Source organism: Chelonoidis abingdonii, chromosome 2 (assembly GCF_003597395.2).
Source record: "Chelonoidis abingdonii isolate Lonesome George chromosome 2, CheloAbing_2.0, whole genome shotgun sequence".
Classification (NCBI taxonomy): domain Eukaryota; kingdom Metazoa; phylum Chordata; order Testudines; family Testudinidae; genus Chelonoidis; species Chelonoidis abingdonii.
Genome location: NC_133770.1, coordinates 152,020,940 through 152,038,026, shown reverse-complemented (window position 1 = coordinate 152,038,026; position 17,087 = coordinate 152,020,940). Strand labels below are relative to the sequence as shown.

The 17,087-nt window shown below is 50.6% G+C and overlaps 1 protein-coding gene across 1 annotated transcript in view; it reads right to left on the bottom strand.

The window, feature by feature from the left end:
* Positions 1 to 17,087, bottom strand: part of LOC116815243 (uncharacterized) — a 47,894-nt gene that overhangs the window by 10,098 nt on the left and 20,709 nt on the right. Inside the window, exons 6-13 of the mRNA XM_032763414.2 lie at positions 16,778 to 16,972; positions 16,037 to 16,118; positions 15,636 to 15,752; positions 12,207 to 14,741; positions 7,175 to 7,305; positions 5,772 to 5,895; positions 4,223 to 4,402; positions 2,869 to 2,998 (exon numbers count right to left, since the gene is read on the bottom strand). Coding sequence (XP_032619305.1) covers positions 2,869 to 2,998; positions 4,223 to 4,402; positions 5,772 to 5,895; positions 7,175 to 7,305; positions 12,207 to 14,741; positions 15,636 to 15,752; positions 16,037 to 16,118; positions 16,778 to 16,972 — 3,494 coding nt within the window. The remainder of the gene's footprint in view (positions 1 to 2,868; positions 2,999 to 4,222; positions 4,403 to 5,771; positions 5,896 to 7,174; positions 7,306 to 12,206; positions 14,742 to 15,635; positions 15,753 to 16,036; positions 16,119 to 16,777; positions 16,973 to 17,087) is intronic.

Sequence of the window (17,087 nt, the reverse complement as noted above, 5' to 3'; positions counted from 1 at the left end):
TCCTTTAAAAAGTGAAAGTTAAATCCTAGTGAGGAAAATAGAAAGGAGCATAAACTCTGTCAAATTAAGTGTAAAAATATATTAGGAAGGCCAAAAAAGAATTTGAAGAACAGCTAGCCAAAGACTCAAAAAATAATAGCAAACATTTAAAATGTACATCAGAAGCTGGAAGTTTGCTAAACAACCAGTGGGGCCACTGAACGATCGAGACGCTAAAGGATCACTAAAGGACAAAAAGGCCGTTGCAGAGAAACTAAATGAATTCTTTGCATCGGTCTTTATGGTTGAGGATGAAAGGGTGGTTCCCAAACCTGAGCCATTCTTTTTAGTTGACAAATCTGAGGAACTGTCTCTGATTGAGGTATCATTAGAGGAGGTTTTGGAACAAATTGATAAACTAAACAGTAATAAGTCACCAGGACCAGATGGTATTCACTCAAGTTCTGAAGGAACTCAAATGGGAAATTGCAGAACTACTAACTGTAGTTTGTAACCTATCATTTAAATCAGATTTTGTACTAAATGACTGGAAAATAGATAATGTGATGCCAATTTTTAAAAAGGGCTCCAGAGGTGATCCCAGCAATTACAGGGCCAGTAAGCCTGACTTCAGTACTGGGCAAACTGGTTGAAACGATAGTGAAGAACAAAATGGTCAGACACATAGATGAACATACTTTGTTGGGGAAGAATCAACATGATTTTAGTAAAGGGAAATCATGCCTCACCAATCTGCTAGAATTCTTTGAGGAAATCAACAAGCATGTGGACAAGGGGGAATCCAGTGGATATAGTGTACTTAGATTTCCAGAAAGCCTTTGACAAGGTCCCTCACCAAAGGCTCTTACACAAAGTGAGCTGTCATGCATAAGAAAGAAGGTTCTCTCATGGATTGGTAACTGGTTAAAAGATAGGGAAAAAACGGTAGGTATAAATGGTCAGTTTTCAGAATGGAGAGAGGTAAATAGTGGTGTCCCCCAGGGGTCTGTACAGGGCCCAGTCCTATTCAACATACTCATAAATGATCTGGAAAAAGGGGTAAACAGTGAGATGGCAAAATTTGCAAATGATACAAAACTACTCAAGATAGTTGAATCCCAGGCAGACTGCAAACAGCTACAAAAGGATCTCGCAAAATTGGGTGACTAGGCAACAAAATGGCAGATGAAATTCAATGTAGATAAATGCAAAGTAATGCACATTGGAAAACATAAACCCAACTATACATATAAAATGATGGAGTCTAAATTAGCTGTTAAACTCAAGAAAGATTTTGGAGTCGTGGATAATTCTCTGAAAACATCCACTCAATGTGCAGCGACAGTCAAAAAAGCGAACAGAATGTTGGGAATCTTTAAGAAAGGGATAGATAATAAAACAGAAAATATTATATTGCCTCTATATAAATCCATGGTACACCCACATCTGGAATACTGTGTGCAGATGTGGTTTCCCCACCTCAAAAAAAGATGTATTGGAATTGGAAAAGGTTCAGAAAAGGGCAACAGAAATGATTAGGGGTATGGAATGGCATCCGTTTGAGGAGAGATTAATAATACCGAGACTTTTCATCTTGGAAAAGAGATGACTGGGGGGATATGACTGAGGCCTATAAAATCATAACTGATGTGGAGAAAGTAAATCAGGAAGTATTATTTACTCCTTCTCATAACACAAGAACTATGGGTCACCAAATGAAATTAATAGACAGCAGGTTTAAAACAAACAGAAGGAAGTATTTTTCCACACAACACAACCTGTGGAACTCTTTGCCAGAAGATGTTGTGAAGGCCAAGACAGAAACAAGTGCAAAGAACAGATAAGTTCTATGAGGGATCGGCCCATCAAATGGTGATCTAGGCAGATGGGCAGGGATGGTGCCTCAGCCTCGTTTGCCAAAGCTGGGAAGTGACACGAGATGGAATCATTGGTTATGCCGTTCTGTTCATTCCCACATCTGGGCAGCCTGGATGGCCACTGTCGAAGACAGATAACTGCCTAGCTGGACCTCGGTCGACGCATATGGCCAGTCTTAGGTTCTTATGATGCTAGTAGGGCCTGTAGGAGTCATCCTGGTCTGGCGCATTCAATATCTCATTAATGACTGGCTAATGGAAGAGAGTAGCTATAAAAAGTGCAGATGGATCAACCCAAGTGGAGGGGTTGCTGGCACGTTGGAGGACAGATTAGAATCAAAATGACCTTGACAATTGAAGAATGTCTGAAATCAACAAGATGAAATTCAATACAGTCAAGGGCAAAATACACGTACGAAGGAAAAATCAAATGCACAACTACAAAATGGGCACTAACTGGCTAGGCCGTCATAGTGCCGAAAAGGATCTTGCTGGGTTGTCCTGGATCACAAACCCAACAACAATGTGATGTAGCTGTGAAAAACGCTACTGTCATTCTGGGGTGTACTAACCAGAGCATCGTATGTAAGGCATAGGAGGTAATTGTCCCACTCTACTTGCCATTGGTGAGGCCTCAGCTGGAGGACTGTGTACAATTTTGGGTGCTGCACTTTAGGAATAACATGGGAAGAGGTGCGGGCTGCAGGGACATGCTGACCGCCTCTTCCCGCAGCTCCCATTGGCCGGGAATGGTGAACTTCAGTCACCGGGAGCTGCGGGCGGCCATGGACACAGACAGTCAACGTAAACAAAATGCCAGCGGATTACCCTGATGCGCCGCATGCCGAAGATTGCCGACCCCTCATCCAGGTTTACTTGGTCCTGCCCTGACACAAGTTCTGCCAAGTCATAACTCCTGCCTGGACTTGATGACTTCCCAAGGTCCCTTCCAGCCAGACATTTCTCTTATCTCTGCATCCCAGCCCTTATCCCTCCCAGAGCTCAGCTCTACCTCTCCTGAGGCTGTGGATCTTGCTGACGCACTCCCACTCGATAGAGGTCACTTTCTTCTTGTGCTCCTGGACGACTTTCTGCAAGGCCAGGTTTAGCTCCTCCTGCTGCTGCTGCAGAAATCTCTGCTCCTGCCAGAGGGAAACATATGGGTCAGGCCCCAGAGCATCCAAATTCTCAAAACCATTGCAGCCCATTAGCTCATCAACTGGCTAGTGCAGATTCCCCAGCTCAGTTGCTGTGGGGGGCTGCTGTCATGTGCCAACTCCATCAGCTGGGACCTGTTATGGTCAGTGGCCGTGCGTCTAGGCTGCCCTGCCCCCTTTATCAGCCTGCTTATCTCGTGTGCCTGTGGGTCAGTACCCACAGGGCTAGTGGGGCTGTTCCTGCTCATCTGCTCTGACTGCCTGCATCAGCACGGCAAGGAATTTCACACAGCAATTCCTGCAGCACAGATCGAGGCTGGGATCTTTGCCCTCTGGGCTCCGGTCATTATAAATCCTGCCTTTGTACTGAAACAGCAATACAAGGACCATCATGGGACCCAGAGTTACCCACAGCATGAAAATAACCCCAGCACTAGGCACAGGGAAAACTTGCCACCTGAGCTTAGATGTCATAGGCTCAGTGACCAGGATTCTTATACTCTGGGAAAAGGATCCTTGGATCCTATTAGCTAAGAGAGAGATTCTTAGATCCAGCTACATGGAAAGGGATGCAGAGATATGATTGGCTAAGTAAGAAGGATGCTTAGAATACGAGCAGCAGGATTCTTGAATGTCATCGCTTCAGAAAAAGGACCCGTAGTTCCCATTGGCTCAGGGGAGAGGGGAAGGGAAGGGGAGGGGAGAAAGATTTCTAGATCCCATTGGCTTGTTAGTATTTATTTAATTAAAAGTATTAAAGAGGTCTCTATCTGTCTCCAAATCAGATTCTGGGGGGTCTGTCACTTACCCCTAGATCCCCTTGGCTCAGCAGACAAGGATCCTGAGGTCCTATTGGCTTAGAGGATGGGGAGGATCCCCAGTTCCCATTGGCTCAAGGGAGGGGGAGGATCCCTAGTTCCCATTGGTGAGGGGGAGGATCCCCAGTTCCCATTGGCTCAAGGGCGGGGGAGGATCACTAGTTCCCATTGGCGAGGGGGAGGGGGAAGATCCCTAGATCCCATTGGCAAGGGGGAAGATCCCTACTTCCCATTGGCTCAGGGGAGGGAGAGGATCCCTAGTTCCCACTGGCTCGGGGAATGGGGGAGAGGATGATCCCTAGTTCCCATTGGCGAGGGGTGGAGGGAGATCAAGATCCCACTGGCACGGGGGCAGTAGGTTCTGTGGTCTGGGTCTCTGCGCATGGGGTACCTCTCTCCTGTTGCCCCTGAAGGCCGACAGCTTCTTGCCATAGTCCTTCTCCTGCAGGGCTTTCAGCCGCTTGGCCTCATCACGTAGCCTAGTGGTGAACTCATGCTCCTGGCGCTCCCGGGCCTGCCGATGGTGCCGCTCCAGGATCTCCACCTCATGGTCATAATACTGCTTCTTACTCTGTGCGTGTGCAGAGCAGGGAGCTTACATGCGTTTTCCTCCCACTCACCGAATCAAATAATATTGGGGGACATAAGAGCGGCTGAGCCCCAGGCAGCGTCAGCCTCTCTGAACTGCAGGGATTGCAGTTCCTAGGCAAGCACCTGGCTCCACACCTCTGGGCTCCTGCCACACTGGGTGTTCCTCGAGGCGCTGGGAAGTACAGCCACACAACGCTGGGGACACGAGCCGGTGCATGTCTCCAGCGGGATGGTGAACTCTGTGCAGAGCACAGGCCCCTGCGCCAGGAGCTCAGAAAGGGTGGATGTTGGCAGAGCCCACTGAAAATGATGATTTATTTGTCTCACCATAGTGTGCATAGGAGCCCCAGTCCTGGCTGCTTACAGCCACAGAACACAGGATGTGACCAAGGAAGTGTCTGGAGATGTTGACAGCATGTGAACAAACAGATTATCAGCTGTGGCTGGTGCTTTCTCAGACGTGACCACTGATTTGTGTGCCCAGCCTGGGACACTGCTGGGATCCTGATCTGCCGGTGGGATGAGAGCCTGCAGTGCCAAAGGACTTCAATGACCCTCAGCCCTTCTGGAAATCAGACTCAGGGCATCTCAAGCCAGACACTGAGAAATGAAGGCCCCTCCAACCTCAGGCGACTTTGAAAGTTGGGGCCCACGCCTCAGGCAGCTGTCACGGAGCATGTCTAGGGTGATCATATGTCCTGTTTTGGCCGGGACAGTCCCTTTTTTAAGCCCTGTGCTGGCCAGCCCGAAGTTTGTGGCAAAAGGGGGCATTTGTCTGGTTTGCTCTGGCCAACTAGATCAAACAAGATCAAACAGGAAAAATACCCACCTTTGTCAAAAAAGTGGGGTGTGGAGGAATGTGCGGGGCGGGAGAAGGGTGATGCCAGCTCCGCACAGGGAGGAGGCAGAGTTTGTGTGTGGAACAAGCAGGGCTTGAGCGAGCAGTGCGGGGAAGGAGGGCAGGGCTCAGGCCAGCCCCTCACATGGAAGGGGACTCAGGAGAGCAGTGACACCAGCCCCGCATGGGGAGGGAGGCTTGGGTGACGGCTCAGGCTAGCCCTGCACCGGGGAAGGGGACCTTTGGCTAGCCCCATGCACTGTCCTGTTTTCTCTTTGGGAAATATGATCACCTTAAGCATGTCCTATGTGGGATCCAGAGCAGTGCTGGATTGGGAACTGGGAATAGGAGAGATTGAGACCTATGATGATTTTCAGTTCCCCAAGCTCTGAATGTCATACGACTATGCCATGGAGATGAGAGCAGTCGCACGCTGCCCCAGGGGCTGTGGGCCTGCCCGGCCTGGCAGCGCCACTCGCAGGGCCCAGCTGACAGCCGCTAAGGTGGTTACCGTCATTTCCTGCTCAATGTGGCGGAACATCTGCTCCCGCTGCTGATGGAGCTTCTGCTCCAGCTGGCTCTGGGCTCGCTGCTCTTCCTTCTGCAGAAGGCGGAGTTCATGCAGCTCCTGGCGCCTGGTGACAGGGAGACAGACCCACAGACGGCAATGGTGGGGAGATGCATTGGCAAGCAATAAGCAACCTCCCGAAACTTCAGGCATTTTCAGAACCAAACTCGACCCTGAATGGGTTTTATTTGTCTCTTCGGATGAGACTGGCCCAGCTCTGACTCTAGCCACACTGACAATTTCACAGGAAAGCCTGCTCAAGTTTTACCACAAGTTTGCAAACTCCACTGACTTCAATGGAGTGGCGCCACTAGAGAATCTAGCCCTATGCAGATATAGAAGTCCCCTGTGTTTGGAGGGTTTCCTGCCTCTTCCCACTGGAGCCACAGATTGGCAGGGCGGCTGCCACCCTGAGTGTAAATGTGGCCATAGAAAAAGGTGTGAAACCTTTTAGGCCAAATTCATTCCTGGAGTAACACCAGTGTCCTCAGGAACTGGGATGCAATAACTTTTTTAATTATGATGAGTTACTGCCCACAACGATGTCCAACATTTGTACAGAGACGTCCCTCCCAGACTCCAGCGCATGCTGTCCGCATACATCCCTCCCAGACTCCAGCGCATGCTGTCCGCATACATCCCTCCTAGACTCCAGCGCATGCTGTCTGCAGATGTCCCTCCCAGACCCAATGCGCAGTCTGCAGACGTCCTTCCCAGACTCTAGGGCACACTGTCTGCAGACGTCCCTCCCAGACTCCAGCGCACACTGTCTGCAGACGTCCCTCCCAGACTCAATGCGCAGTCTGCGGACGTCCCTCCCAGACCCCAGCGCACACTGTCTGCAGACGTCCTTCCCAGACCCCAGCGCACACTGTCTGCAGACGTCCCTCCCAGACTCCAGCGCACACTGTCTGCAGATGTCCCTCCCAGACTCCAGCGCACACTGTCTGCAGACATCCTTCCCAGACCCCAGCGCACATGGTCTGTAGATGTCCCTCCCAGACTCCAGTGCACGCTGTCTGTAGATGTCCCTCCCAGATCCGACGCTCAGTCTGCAGACAGCCCTCCCACACCCCAGCGCACACTGTCATCAGATGGAGGCGTTTTAAAACAGAAGGTGACTCAGAGGCAGAGCTAGGAGCAGAATCTTACCCTCCTTTCTCATACTCTAACCCCCATGCTTCTCACCCTGCCCAGGTGATGTTCCCTTTTCTGCATCATGACTTGCCCTTCTCATCTCCTATTTAACAATATGGGAAGGGCAGCATGCTCTCAGCCCCCACCCTGAGAGCCCTTGCTGTCATCATTCAGCTATATCCCCTCCCAGTCAGCTAAGTGCCCCTTACCGAGCTGAGCGCATCTTCTCGCCCTTTGTATCCACCTCGCCGATGGTCTTTGAGGTTGTCACGCTGACCTCCTTCCCATCCACAACAAACTTCCTGGTTTTCTTCACTGTTCTTCTTAGGGAGACACGCTCCTGAGATCAGGAACAGAGGGTTATATTCACAACAAGCCTAGAATCAACTCATTCAAAGAGACAAACCCAACAAAACAGCTGATGTGGAGGCAGCATGAACCTCCACCACATAATTCCACTTGCTTATGTATCACTCAGACCAGGGAGATGCTCTGTTCTTACTCAGTGGAGCTCCCAGCGAAGCCAAATCACAGCCTGAGCAAGGACTGAGTAAAAACTCAGAGTCATAGACTTTAAGGCCAGAAGGGGCCATCGTGATCATATAGTCTAGTCTGACCTCCTGCACATCACAGGCCAAAGAACTTCGCCCGCCCACCCCTGTAATAGATCCCTCACCTCTGACTGAGTTACTGACGTCCACAAATCACACTTTACAGGCTTCAAGGTACAGAGAATCCACCATTTACACTAGTTTAAACCAGCATGTGACCCATGCTCCTCGCTGCAGAGGAAAGTGAAAAAACTCCAGGGTCTCTGCCAATCTGACTTGAAGGAATATTCCTTCCCGACTCTAAATATTGCCCTGAACATGTGGGCAAGATCAACCCAGCAGATACCTGGAAAATAATTCTCTGTAGTAACTCGGAGCCTCCTCACCTAGTGTCTCATCTCCGGCTTTTGGAGATATTTGCTACTAAAAGTTGCAGACTGGCTACATGCCATTGTAGGCAGTAACACCATCCCATCCCCTCCATACACTTATCAAGCCAGTTGGGTGTTTTTCCCCCACTGCTCCCCAGAACTGCTGTTCCAGAACTTCACTCCTCTGATGGTAAGTGTAGAGGACTGCAGAAGACTGTGTCACAGCCTAGCTAGGGTGTCTCTGCTTTCTCGGTGGCCTTGTGAAAAGCCCCTGCTTGCCAAGTGGCCGGTCACTGTAGGACACAGCATGCCAGTTATAACTTGCTTTTAACTGGTTGAAACCAGTTTGTATGGCCTTAGGCCAAAGGGCGGACATAGCCTGTGGGAAGTCCCTTTTTGCATAAGTATGAGTTGCTTTTGTATTGTGTATATATAGCTGTATGCTCCCGGTCCCGCCTTTGGACTCCGACCCAGGCCGAGCTGTGCTTCGGTGCTGGGTTCCCTGCCTAAGTGACAGCAACACCCAGGGTCCCCGTTGCGGATGTGTCACTTTACCTTCATTAAAGCCAAATAACTCACTGTGTGTGTGGGCCTCGTCCTTGCAGAGCACTCAGGCACATAACAGTAAGAAACCTTCATCTAATTTCAAGCCTAAACTTGTTGATGGCCAGTTTATAGCCATTTGTTCTTGTGCCAACATTGCCCTTAACTTAAATAATGCCTCTCCCACACTGGTATTTATTCCTCAGATGTATTTATGAAGAGCAATCATATCTCCCCTCAGCCTATGTTTGGTTAGGCTGATAAAGCCAAGTTTTTTCAGTCTCCTTTCATAAGACAGGTTTTCCTTTCCTCGGATCATCCTAGTAGCCCTTCTCTGGACCTGTTCCAGTTTGAATTCCTCCTTCTTAAACATGGGAGACCAGAACTGCACACAGTATTCCAGATGCTAGGTTCAGCTCTGCTTGGCTTTTGGCAGTTCTCACTCTATCTCTACACTTTCTGACCTCCGAGGGGTAGCTTTCCTTGCTGATCCATCCCTTCTTCCATTCCTTGTAGGCCCTCTGCTTTCTGTTAATTGCCAGTTTGAAATACTTGTTCAGCCAGCTTGGTCTGCAACCCTTCGCTTCAAATTGTTTCCCCTTGCTTGGGATGCAGGCTTCAGAGAACTTCTGAACTTAAAGTAATTCTGAGCCTCTTTCACGTTCAGATCCTTGAGTTCTTCATTCCAGCCCGCTTCTCTAACTAATTCCCTTCATATTTTCAAATTTTCCCTTTGGAAATCAAGGCCCCTCATTGCAGATCGATTTGTGTTTATCCTTCCATTTAGTTTAAACTGAATTAGCTCATAATCACTCTAACCAAGGTTGTCCCCTACAAACAACTCTTCAGTGAGGTCCTCACTACTCACCAATATCAAATTTAAAATGGAATCGCCTCCCGTAGGTTCGGTGATTATTGGGTGAAGAATCTGTCAGCTGTCACATCCAGGAAAACCTAGGCCCTACTGTTATTAGCAGCACTTCTCCTCCAATCTATATCTGGGAAGTTAAAGTCTCCCATAATCATACAATTTCCAGTAGTATGTATTTCATTAAAAATAAAAGAGATTTCTAGCCATATCTAGATCAGATCCTGGGGTTCTGTAGCACACCCCAAGCATTATCCCAGTGGAGCCTCTGGTACCTCTCTTCCCCAAAGTGTTTTTACCTAAACAGATTCTTTTTATCCATTTCATCACTTCTAATTTCTTTACAGTCTACCTTGTCATTAATATACAGTGCTACTCCATTGCCTCTACCTTTATTTCTGTCTTTCCTGAATAGCAGGTACCCTTCAATATCTGTGCTCCAGTCATGACTACTATCCCACCATGTTTCTGTTATCCCTCTCACTTCAGGTTTAATCTTCCTGCATCAGTAGCTCTATTTCCTCCATTTTGTTACCCAGCCTTCTTGCATTGGTGTACAGTTATCTTAGTTGTTTCTGCTCTGCTTTGTCCAAATTCATCACCAGATCATCGCCAATTTCACCTACCAGATTTAGTGCCATTGGTATCAGCACCATCTTTCCTCTTGATGTCCACGCTCTTGTCCTCTGTTGTTCCTTTCTCCATTGCTGTATCCTCTCTTCCTTGATTTTTCTCCTTCTCAATATTAGAATCAGGTGTTGAGATTACATGAGCATCTCCCAACCATCTCCCCCAAATTCCTAGTTTAAAGCTCTTTTAATCAGTTGTGTCAACCTCCATCCCAGAAGTCTATTTTCCTCCCCACTCAGGTGGAGTCCATCCAGGAGAACAGTCGTCTGTCAGTGAATGCTTCCCAGCTGTCAACCATCCCAAAGCCCTCCAGATGCCTGAGCATCTGTTGATCATCATCTTGTCTCACCTTCACTTTCCTCTTCTGGGGACAGATACAATCCCACTGAAGATCACCTAAGCCTCCGTTTCCTTAAATGTCTGTGTCATTTGTTCCCACATGAAGGAGAGTCAGTGGATTCTTTCCTGTTCACATTAGGATCCTCTTTGGCCTCAGGTCCACATCCCATATCTTAGCTCCAATCAGACAGTCACCCTTCTGTTCTCCGGATGAATTCTGGTGACAGGCCTGTCTGTTCTTCTTAGTGGGGAGTCCCCAACTGAATAAACCTTCCTCTTCCTGGTGTGGTGAGATTCTCCGGCCTTCTGTTCTTTCAGGTTGCCTTTTGTCCTTTGTTCTCGCTTGCAATCTTCTGTGAATCATCCTCTGTCCTAGTTGTTTCCTCGGCTTATTCTCATAGTTACATGCTTCCACTGGCCCTTTTACCTTCACAGTTCTCCAATCCAGCTTGCATCTCTAAGTCTTGAGTTTTCCTTTCAGCCTCCTTCCTCTTGCCTTCCCTTCTCCATCCATTCAAATCCCCTTTGAAATTCAACCATAGTTTCTACCTGCATATCGAAACCTTGGATCGTCTTTTCCATCACATCTATCAGCAGCACTTCACATAAACAAAGCTCTTTTCAGGTACCTGCTCCAGGATAATGTACATCCTGCAGCTTCCCCATCCAGTCATCCTCATTGTCTCTTCCATTTCTTGGGTCACTACTACTGCTGCATCTGTAGCTGTGATAGGCTCTGCTCCTACTACTGCTCTGTAAGGATGGCAGGGTTTGGCCTTCTGGAAGGTTTGCCTGTTCACTCTGAGCAGGACCAAGCATGAAAACAAGGAGCAACGAACTGTACCGGGGAGATTAGTTAAAGCGTCTGGTTGGCAAATAGAGCAACTGGCACATGTGTGGATGTTGCTGACTATTTTCGGAAGGGCCTAGAAAATGGGGATCAGGGCAGGACCTCTGCCCAGAAAGGGTGGAACTGACATCTCCTGGCACAGGAAAAGGGAACCTGGACCAAACCTTAGTGAGACTATCCTGCTCTGAGCGGGCCTTGTTCCTCACTGCCGGCATGCAGGGAGGAAGCTCTGTTGATTAATAGCTACAATGACAAACCACCAGTGCAGAGTCTGGCACCAGAGACCCCAACACACCAGTTCCCTGGATAATGCATTTGCATAATTGTCATTTTCTTATGGACCAAATCTGGAGGGCCTCACTCCAACTGAGTCACTGGGCTAATTCCCCAAGTCCATGCTGAGCCCTTGCTCAGGCAAAGCCCCCAGTGAAGTCAGCCACAGATGCTGGAACAGATCCTCAGCTAGCGTAAATTGTCCTTGGCCCTTCATCGTATGACAGCATCTGAGGATCTGTCCCACAGAGCACAGACAGAGAAAAAGGCTGCAGAATTCGGTGCTATCACTTTAATCTGTTTCTGGTTTCTCTGGTTTGTTACATCCTCCAGACAAAGTAGCAGTTAACCATGAATGTGAGACAAACTGTACAGCACTGTGCTCCTGGGCCATTCTGCACTGCCTGCCGGCATCAGCCGCGCAGCCCATCCATAAAGCATGGATTTTATACAGCCTCAGGGCTCAAAATGGAGTTGGCGCTGTTAAGAGTTGCCAGGAGGAGAGCCCAGAAAGATGAAGTCCTGTTTGTAGGCCTGGCAGCAAAAGTATCTTCCCCTTTCCCCATGGCTCTGCCTCAGCCCTGATCTAAAGGGACCTCCCTCCAGGATTCAGTCAGTTCAGTCCTTCTCCATTCCAGGGAGCCGGTCTGTGTGGGGCCAGGTGGGTAGGAGGGTTTTTTGGGTATGACTACAGGACTAAGAGCCTCCCAGCCAGGCCCTGAGACAGCCCTAGAGATGAAAGGCCCCACACCCCAGACCCTGGCATCCCACCCCCATGTACAAAGCATTCTAGTCTCACGTGTTGAGCCAGCCTACCTGTGACATGTCTTGTGCGCAGCGCAGGGTCTGCAGCCTTGCTGAAGGAAGGTGGCGGTGCGTGTCAAACTCTGTATTGCCTGGTGAAGTTGGCGTCTCTTCTTGGTTGTGTATTAAACCATCATTTAAGGTCGAATCGCCCTTACCACTGGGATCTTTTCCATTTCTCATTGCTCCTCCATTAGCTGCCTCTTTCAGGGAGGCAGGCCAGCCCAGGGGTGCCTCAGCAAAGCTAACATTCTTCCTTACCTTTGGATGCCCAATAGGTTCCCCCTGGGGCTCCAGTTCTGCTCCATTCTCCAGGGGGGCACTTCTCTCTTCTTTTCCAGCTCCATCCCCTGAGGCCCCCTCTGGACACAGAACAGCCACTGCCAGACCTTCTCCGGGTGGGTGTCTCTCTTCCTTTGCTGTTTCTCTACCATTTCCATCTCCCCTAGCTTCATGGTCTCTGTTCTCAACAACATTTAATGGGCCACCCCTAGGGTTGTCTGCAGTGTCTTCCACTTTCTCCCCTGTGTGTGCCTTAGCTGGCATTAGGTTCTCCTTGGGGGAGGTATCCACCACTGGGTTTTGATCCTCTAAATTTAAATGACCAAGTGTTATATTTTCTATGCTGCCTTCCTGGGCTTCCTCTCTTGCTGGTACCAGTATCTCCTGACTGGATGTGTCCATCACTGAATTTTGGTCTCCCTTTAAATGCTCTTCTACAACCTTGTTTACAATATCTCCTTCTGACTCCTCATGCGCTGACCCCATGATCAATGTGGGGGAGGTGTCTGCCCCTGAATGCTGATCTTCATTTAAATGATCCCTTATATTGTTGTCTATAGTTTCTTCCTCATTCTTCCCTGTTTCCTCATTGGCTGGAACCACTGTGTCCCTAGCAGAGCGAGCGACCACTGTATTGTTCTCTCCATTCTCAGTCACTGCAATCTCTCCCATACAACACGGTTCTTCTAAGGTTGCTGATCCCACCTTTGTGTTTTCATCCGCGTTCTCCATGTCTCCTGCTTCATTCTTTACTGAGAAGGTTTCTGCCTGCTGCCAATTCTCACCACTCTGCTCTAATTTCTTGGGGAGTGTTTCATTCTCAGTTTCACAGTGTGTCTGCTCTGCTAGCTCCCCAGAAGTCTCTGGGCTTCCACCTTCTTGTGCTTCTGCTCCATTTGAGCAATTTTCAGTCTGTAATCTAACCCCTCTCACTTCCTTATCTGTACACGCTCCAGCACCTTTGGGCTGGAGCTGTCTCAAGGATTCTTTGATGCTCAGAACTTTAGTACTAGTCTGACAAAGGTCAAGAGCGGCTAATAGTCGTGTACCCTCACTCACGTCCAGGTCTGCAATAGGGCTGCTCACAGATGCACAATCCAGGTAATGTTTCTTGCCTAGACGTCGTATTTCCTCTGTCCTTTCACCCTGACTCCTCCATTTCCAGGAACTGGGGGGAGGATTCTCATCCACGGTCTGCCCTTCTCCCATCCCAGCTGAGCCTTCAGACAAGTCCCACTTAGTTGCTCTTGTGCATTCCTGCAGAGCCAGTAAATTACTAGTAGAATCGCTATTTGATAGGTTTTCCATATTTCTCACTGACAGCAAAGTGGGGCATGTCTGGGTTCTGTCCTCCAGGCCTACAGCTGCCTGTTGACTTTCTGCTTCTGTGGAGGAAACTCTGTCTGTTATGTTTGAGTCAGGGAGTTCAAAACCTGCCTGAGTTTCTCCCAATACAGGCTTGGCCTGATCATCAGCAGTTTCTGCTTCTTCTGTTTCCACCTCTTGCCCTTCTATTGGATCTTTAGATGGTGCTAAATGATTTAGCCCAGTACAAAGTTCTCTTGCTTGGGCTGGGCTATCTAGAGGGCTGGGCCCCTTTTCATGGTTCCCTTTAAAGTCCTTTTCTGCTTCTGGTTTGAGTGGTGCTGCGCAGAAGGGATCTGGTGCTGTCTCCTTCAGCCCCACACATGGCTGAGGTTCAGGACATGAAGGCAACTGCTCCTCGCCCTGATCTTTCCCACTGACTGTATGCACCACTGGCTCTCCACTGATCCCACCTTGTTCCCTGGCATTTTCTTGTGACTTCAACCCACCAAAGAACGACCTGCGTCTCATCAGCTTCAGGATGTCGGCAGGCCTCCGGGAGGGGAGCCTCATGGAGCCGCGCAGCTCCCGGGAAGCTGCAAACATGGGTGCGGACTTTCGCCTCATTTGTTTCAGGAAGTCGGATGTTTTTTTTGCCCTCATCTGGGGACCATCGGGGATGGAGCCCCCCTGGACACTGGGGTTGACCCCAGGTCCTTGGAACTCAGGCTGTCCAGCAGGGAGAGGGCTCCCGGTCTGATTCTTTGGCAAGCCCATTTGCTCTTCCCGTTTGCTCTCCTCCGTTGGCAGAGCAGGCTGGCTGGCTGGCTGGGCCATCATGTCCATCTCCCTGCCAGCTCCTGCTCTGGGGAGGGATTGCATTTCCCTCCCGTCCAGGTTCTGACTGGGCTGGGGCGGCGTTTCCTGCTTGTAGAAGGAGTCTTTGTGGTCATGGTGTGGCTATTGGATCAAGAGGAGGAGAAAGGTTAGGAGATAGCTGCAGTCTCTTGTCGAACACCCAAATCTAAACGGCAACCTTATGAAATCCACCCTGTCTAACCCGGAGGATCCCTTGGGGCAGATCCTTAGCTGGTGCCACTGAAATCAATGGAGCTGTTCCAGCTGATACCACCAAGGACCTGGCTCAGAGCATCACCTGATCCAGAATGGCCGGCCAGGGAGGCAGGAAACACCCGAGCACCGTCCATGCAGCACAGCCTATGGAACGTCCCCCCTGCTGAGACAGGTGACAGCCAAGCACAGGGAGAGCTGAGGCCCAACCCCCTGCCTGCTATCACCTCCCACACACACCCAGTCCCACCCACTCTCCCCTGCAGCATGCCAGGTCCCGCCCACTTCCCCCCCCTTATACCCGGTCCCACCCACTCCCCCCCAGCATGCCTGGCCCACCCACCCACCATTCAAGCCCCAGCATGCCTGGTGCCACCCACACTATACCCCCCCAGCATGCCTGGGCCTCGCCCAGCATGCCCAGCCCCACCCACCATTCCCCCCCTAGCATGCCTGGCCCCACCTACCCACTCACCATCACCCCCCTCAGCATGCTCGGCCCTACCTCCGCTATTGCCCCCCACCCCCCAGCATGCCTGGCCCCACCCCCACTATGGCGCCTCCCAGCATGCCCGGCCCCACCGCTGCTATTGCCCCCCCACAGCATGCTTGGCCCCACCCCACTTCCATGTCACACCGGGCCCAGCAGGGGTTGTTTGAGGGGCAGGCAGCCTCATGCCACAGGCCACATGATCACTGATGTTCCCCTTCCTGCACAGCCCCCCCTTGGGGGGAGCCAGCCTGGCCTCTAGGAAATGACAATGAGCTTCAGTTGCTGCTTACTGATAAGACATGTCCTTCTTCCTCCTCCTCTTCCACCTCTTCCATCACCTCTGCCCTGGCCTCTGCAATCAGCTCCCGCAGGGGCCGCTTCTCCGACACCTCTGCCACGAAGGGGTGCTGAGGGGAAGCAAGGGATCATAAGGTGCAGATCTCCACAGAGACAGTCTCTGTGTGCCAGACTGGCCAGGGGGCAGAGCCCAGCTGTCCTACATGCACCTCTTGGTGGGAGCTCCGAACGTGCAGGTGGGAACCTGAGTTTCGCTGCTGAGGGAAGTGAGGGGTTCTTTGGGACACAAGAGGGCACAAGGTAACACAGGAAACTCCCCTCCCCTCCCACCCCAGTCCCTGCCCCTGCCCCTGCCCTTGTCCTGTGAGGATGTGGCCACGGGGGGATGTCTCACCTGCAGGAGCTGGCTGGCTGACCACCGGACCTCAGGATTCCTCTCCAGCGATTTTCTCAGAAAGTCTTTAAACTCCTCCGACCTGCAGGACACAGCGATGGATTGAAGAGGCGAAAACTCCTCCGTGCTGCTCGGCCCCTGAACTCTGCTTTTAGCTCTGTGCTCCCCCAGGCAGCCCAGCCCAGGACCCCTCTTTAAGCCTAGGCAGGTGGTGGGAAGAAGGCCCAGTTTATGGCTAAGAAGTGGCCCAGAAGCTGGAACTCCTAGAGTCTAATCCCAGCTCTGCCACTGATTCACTGCATGATCTTGGCCACATCCCTTGCACTTGTTTTGGCTCTGTGCCCAAGCAATGCTGTACCAAGCCCCAGGCTGTGGTTTGCCATAGCTCTGCTCCCTGGATCTATGGGTTCAAAGCTCCAGATGGGGGGTTCAGCCCTTCATCCTTCCCGGGAGGACAGCTGGATCCCTTGCTATTTAAGGGCCTTGTGAGCGGAGCCCTGACTGCTGTGTATGGACAGCAAAAGCCTCCAGGCATTTTTAGTAAGAGTCAAGGTTCACGCCAGTATTGGTGGCCAACCTTTTCCTTCCTCCCACTTGCATGCTGGTGCCCACCCAGAGGTGCTGCATGTCTATGCAGTTTGGGAATCACTGGAGGTGAGCACCCTTGTAAATCACGGTTGTGACCGTGGAGGTGGGTTCCCAGCACTACATGTGTCAGGGTTCCCTGGTCAATGGACTCACCATCGCTTGGGACAGCGCAAGGTGGGTGGCTGGGACTTGGAGATTTTCAGCAGCACCCTCATGGGGTTCAGCTCATGGTAGGGGGGCTCCATCTCAGCCATCTCGATCAGGGTGATCCCCAGGGACCAGATGTCAGCCTTGTAGTTATAGGGGTTCTCCTTTGAAGTCTCACACTGCACCACTTCTGGAGCCATCCTGCGCCCAGGGAGAGAGATGAGCTCACAATGACCTCTGCCCCGGTGCACACATGGGTTTCCCCATCAGCATCTCCCTGAGCATTTGCTGTCACCAGTCCCAGTACAGCAGCAAA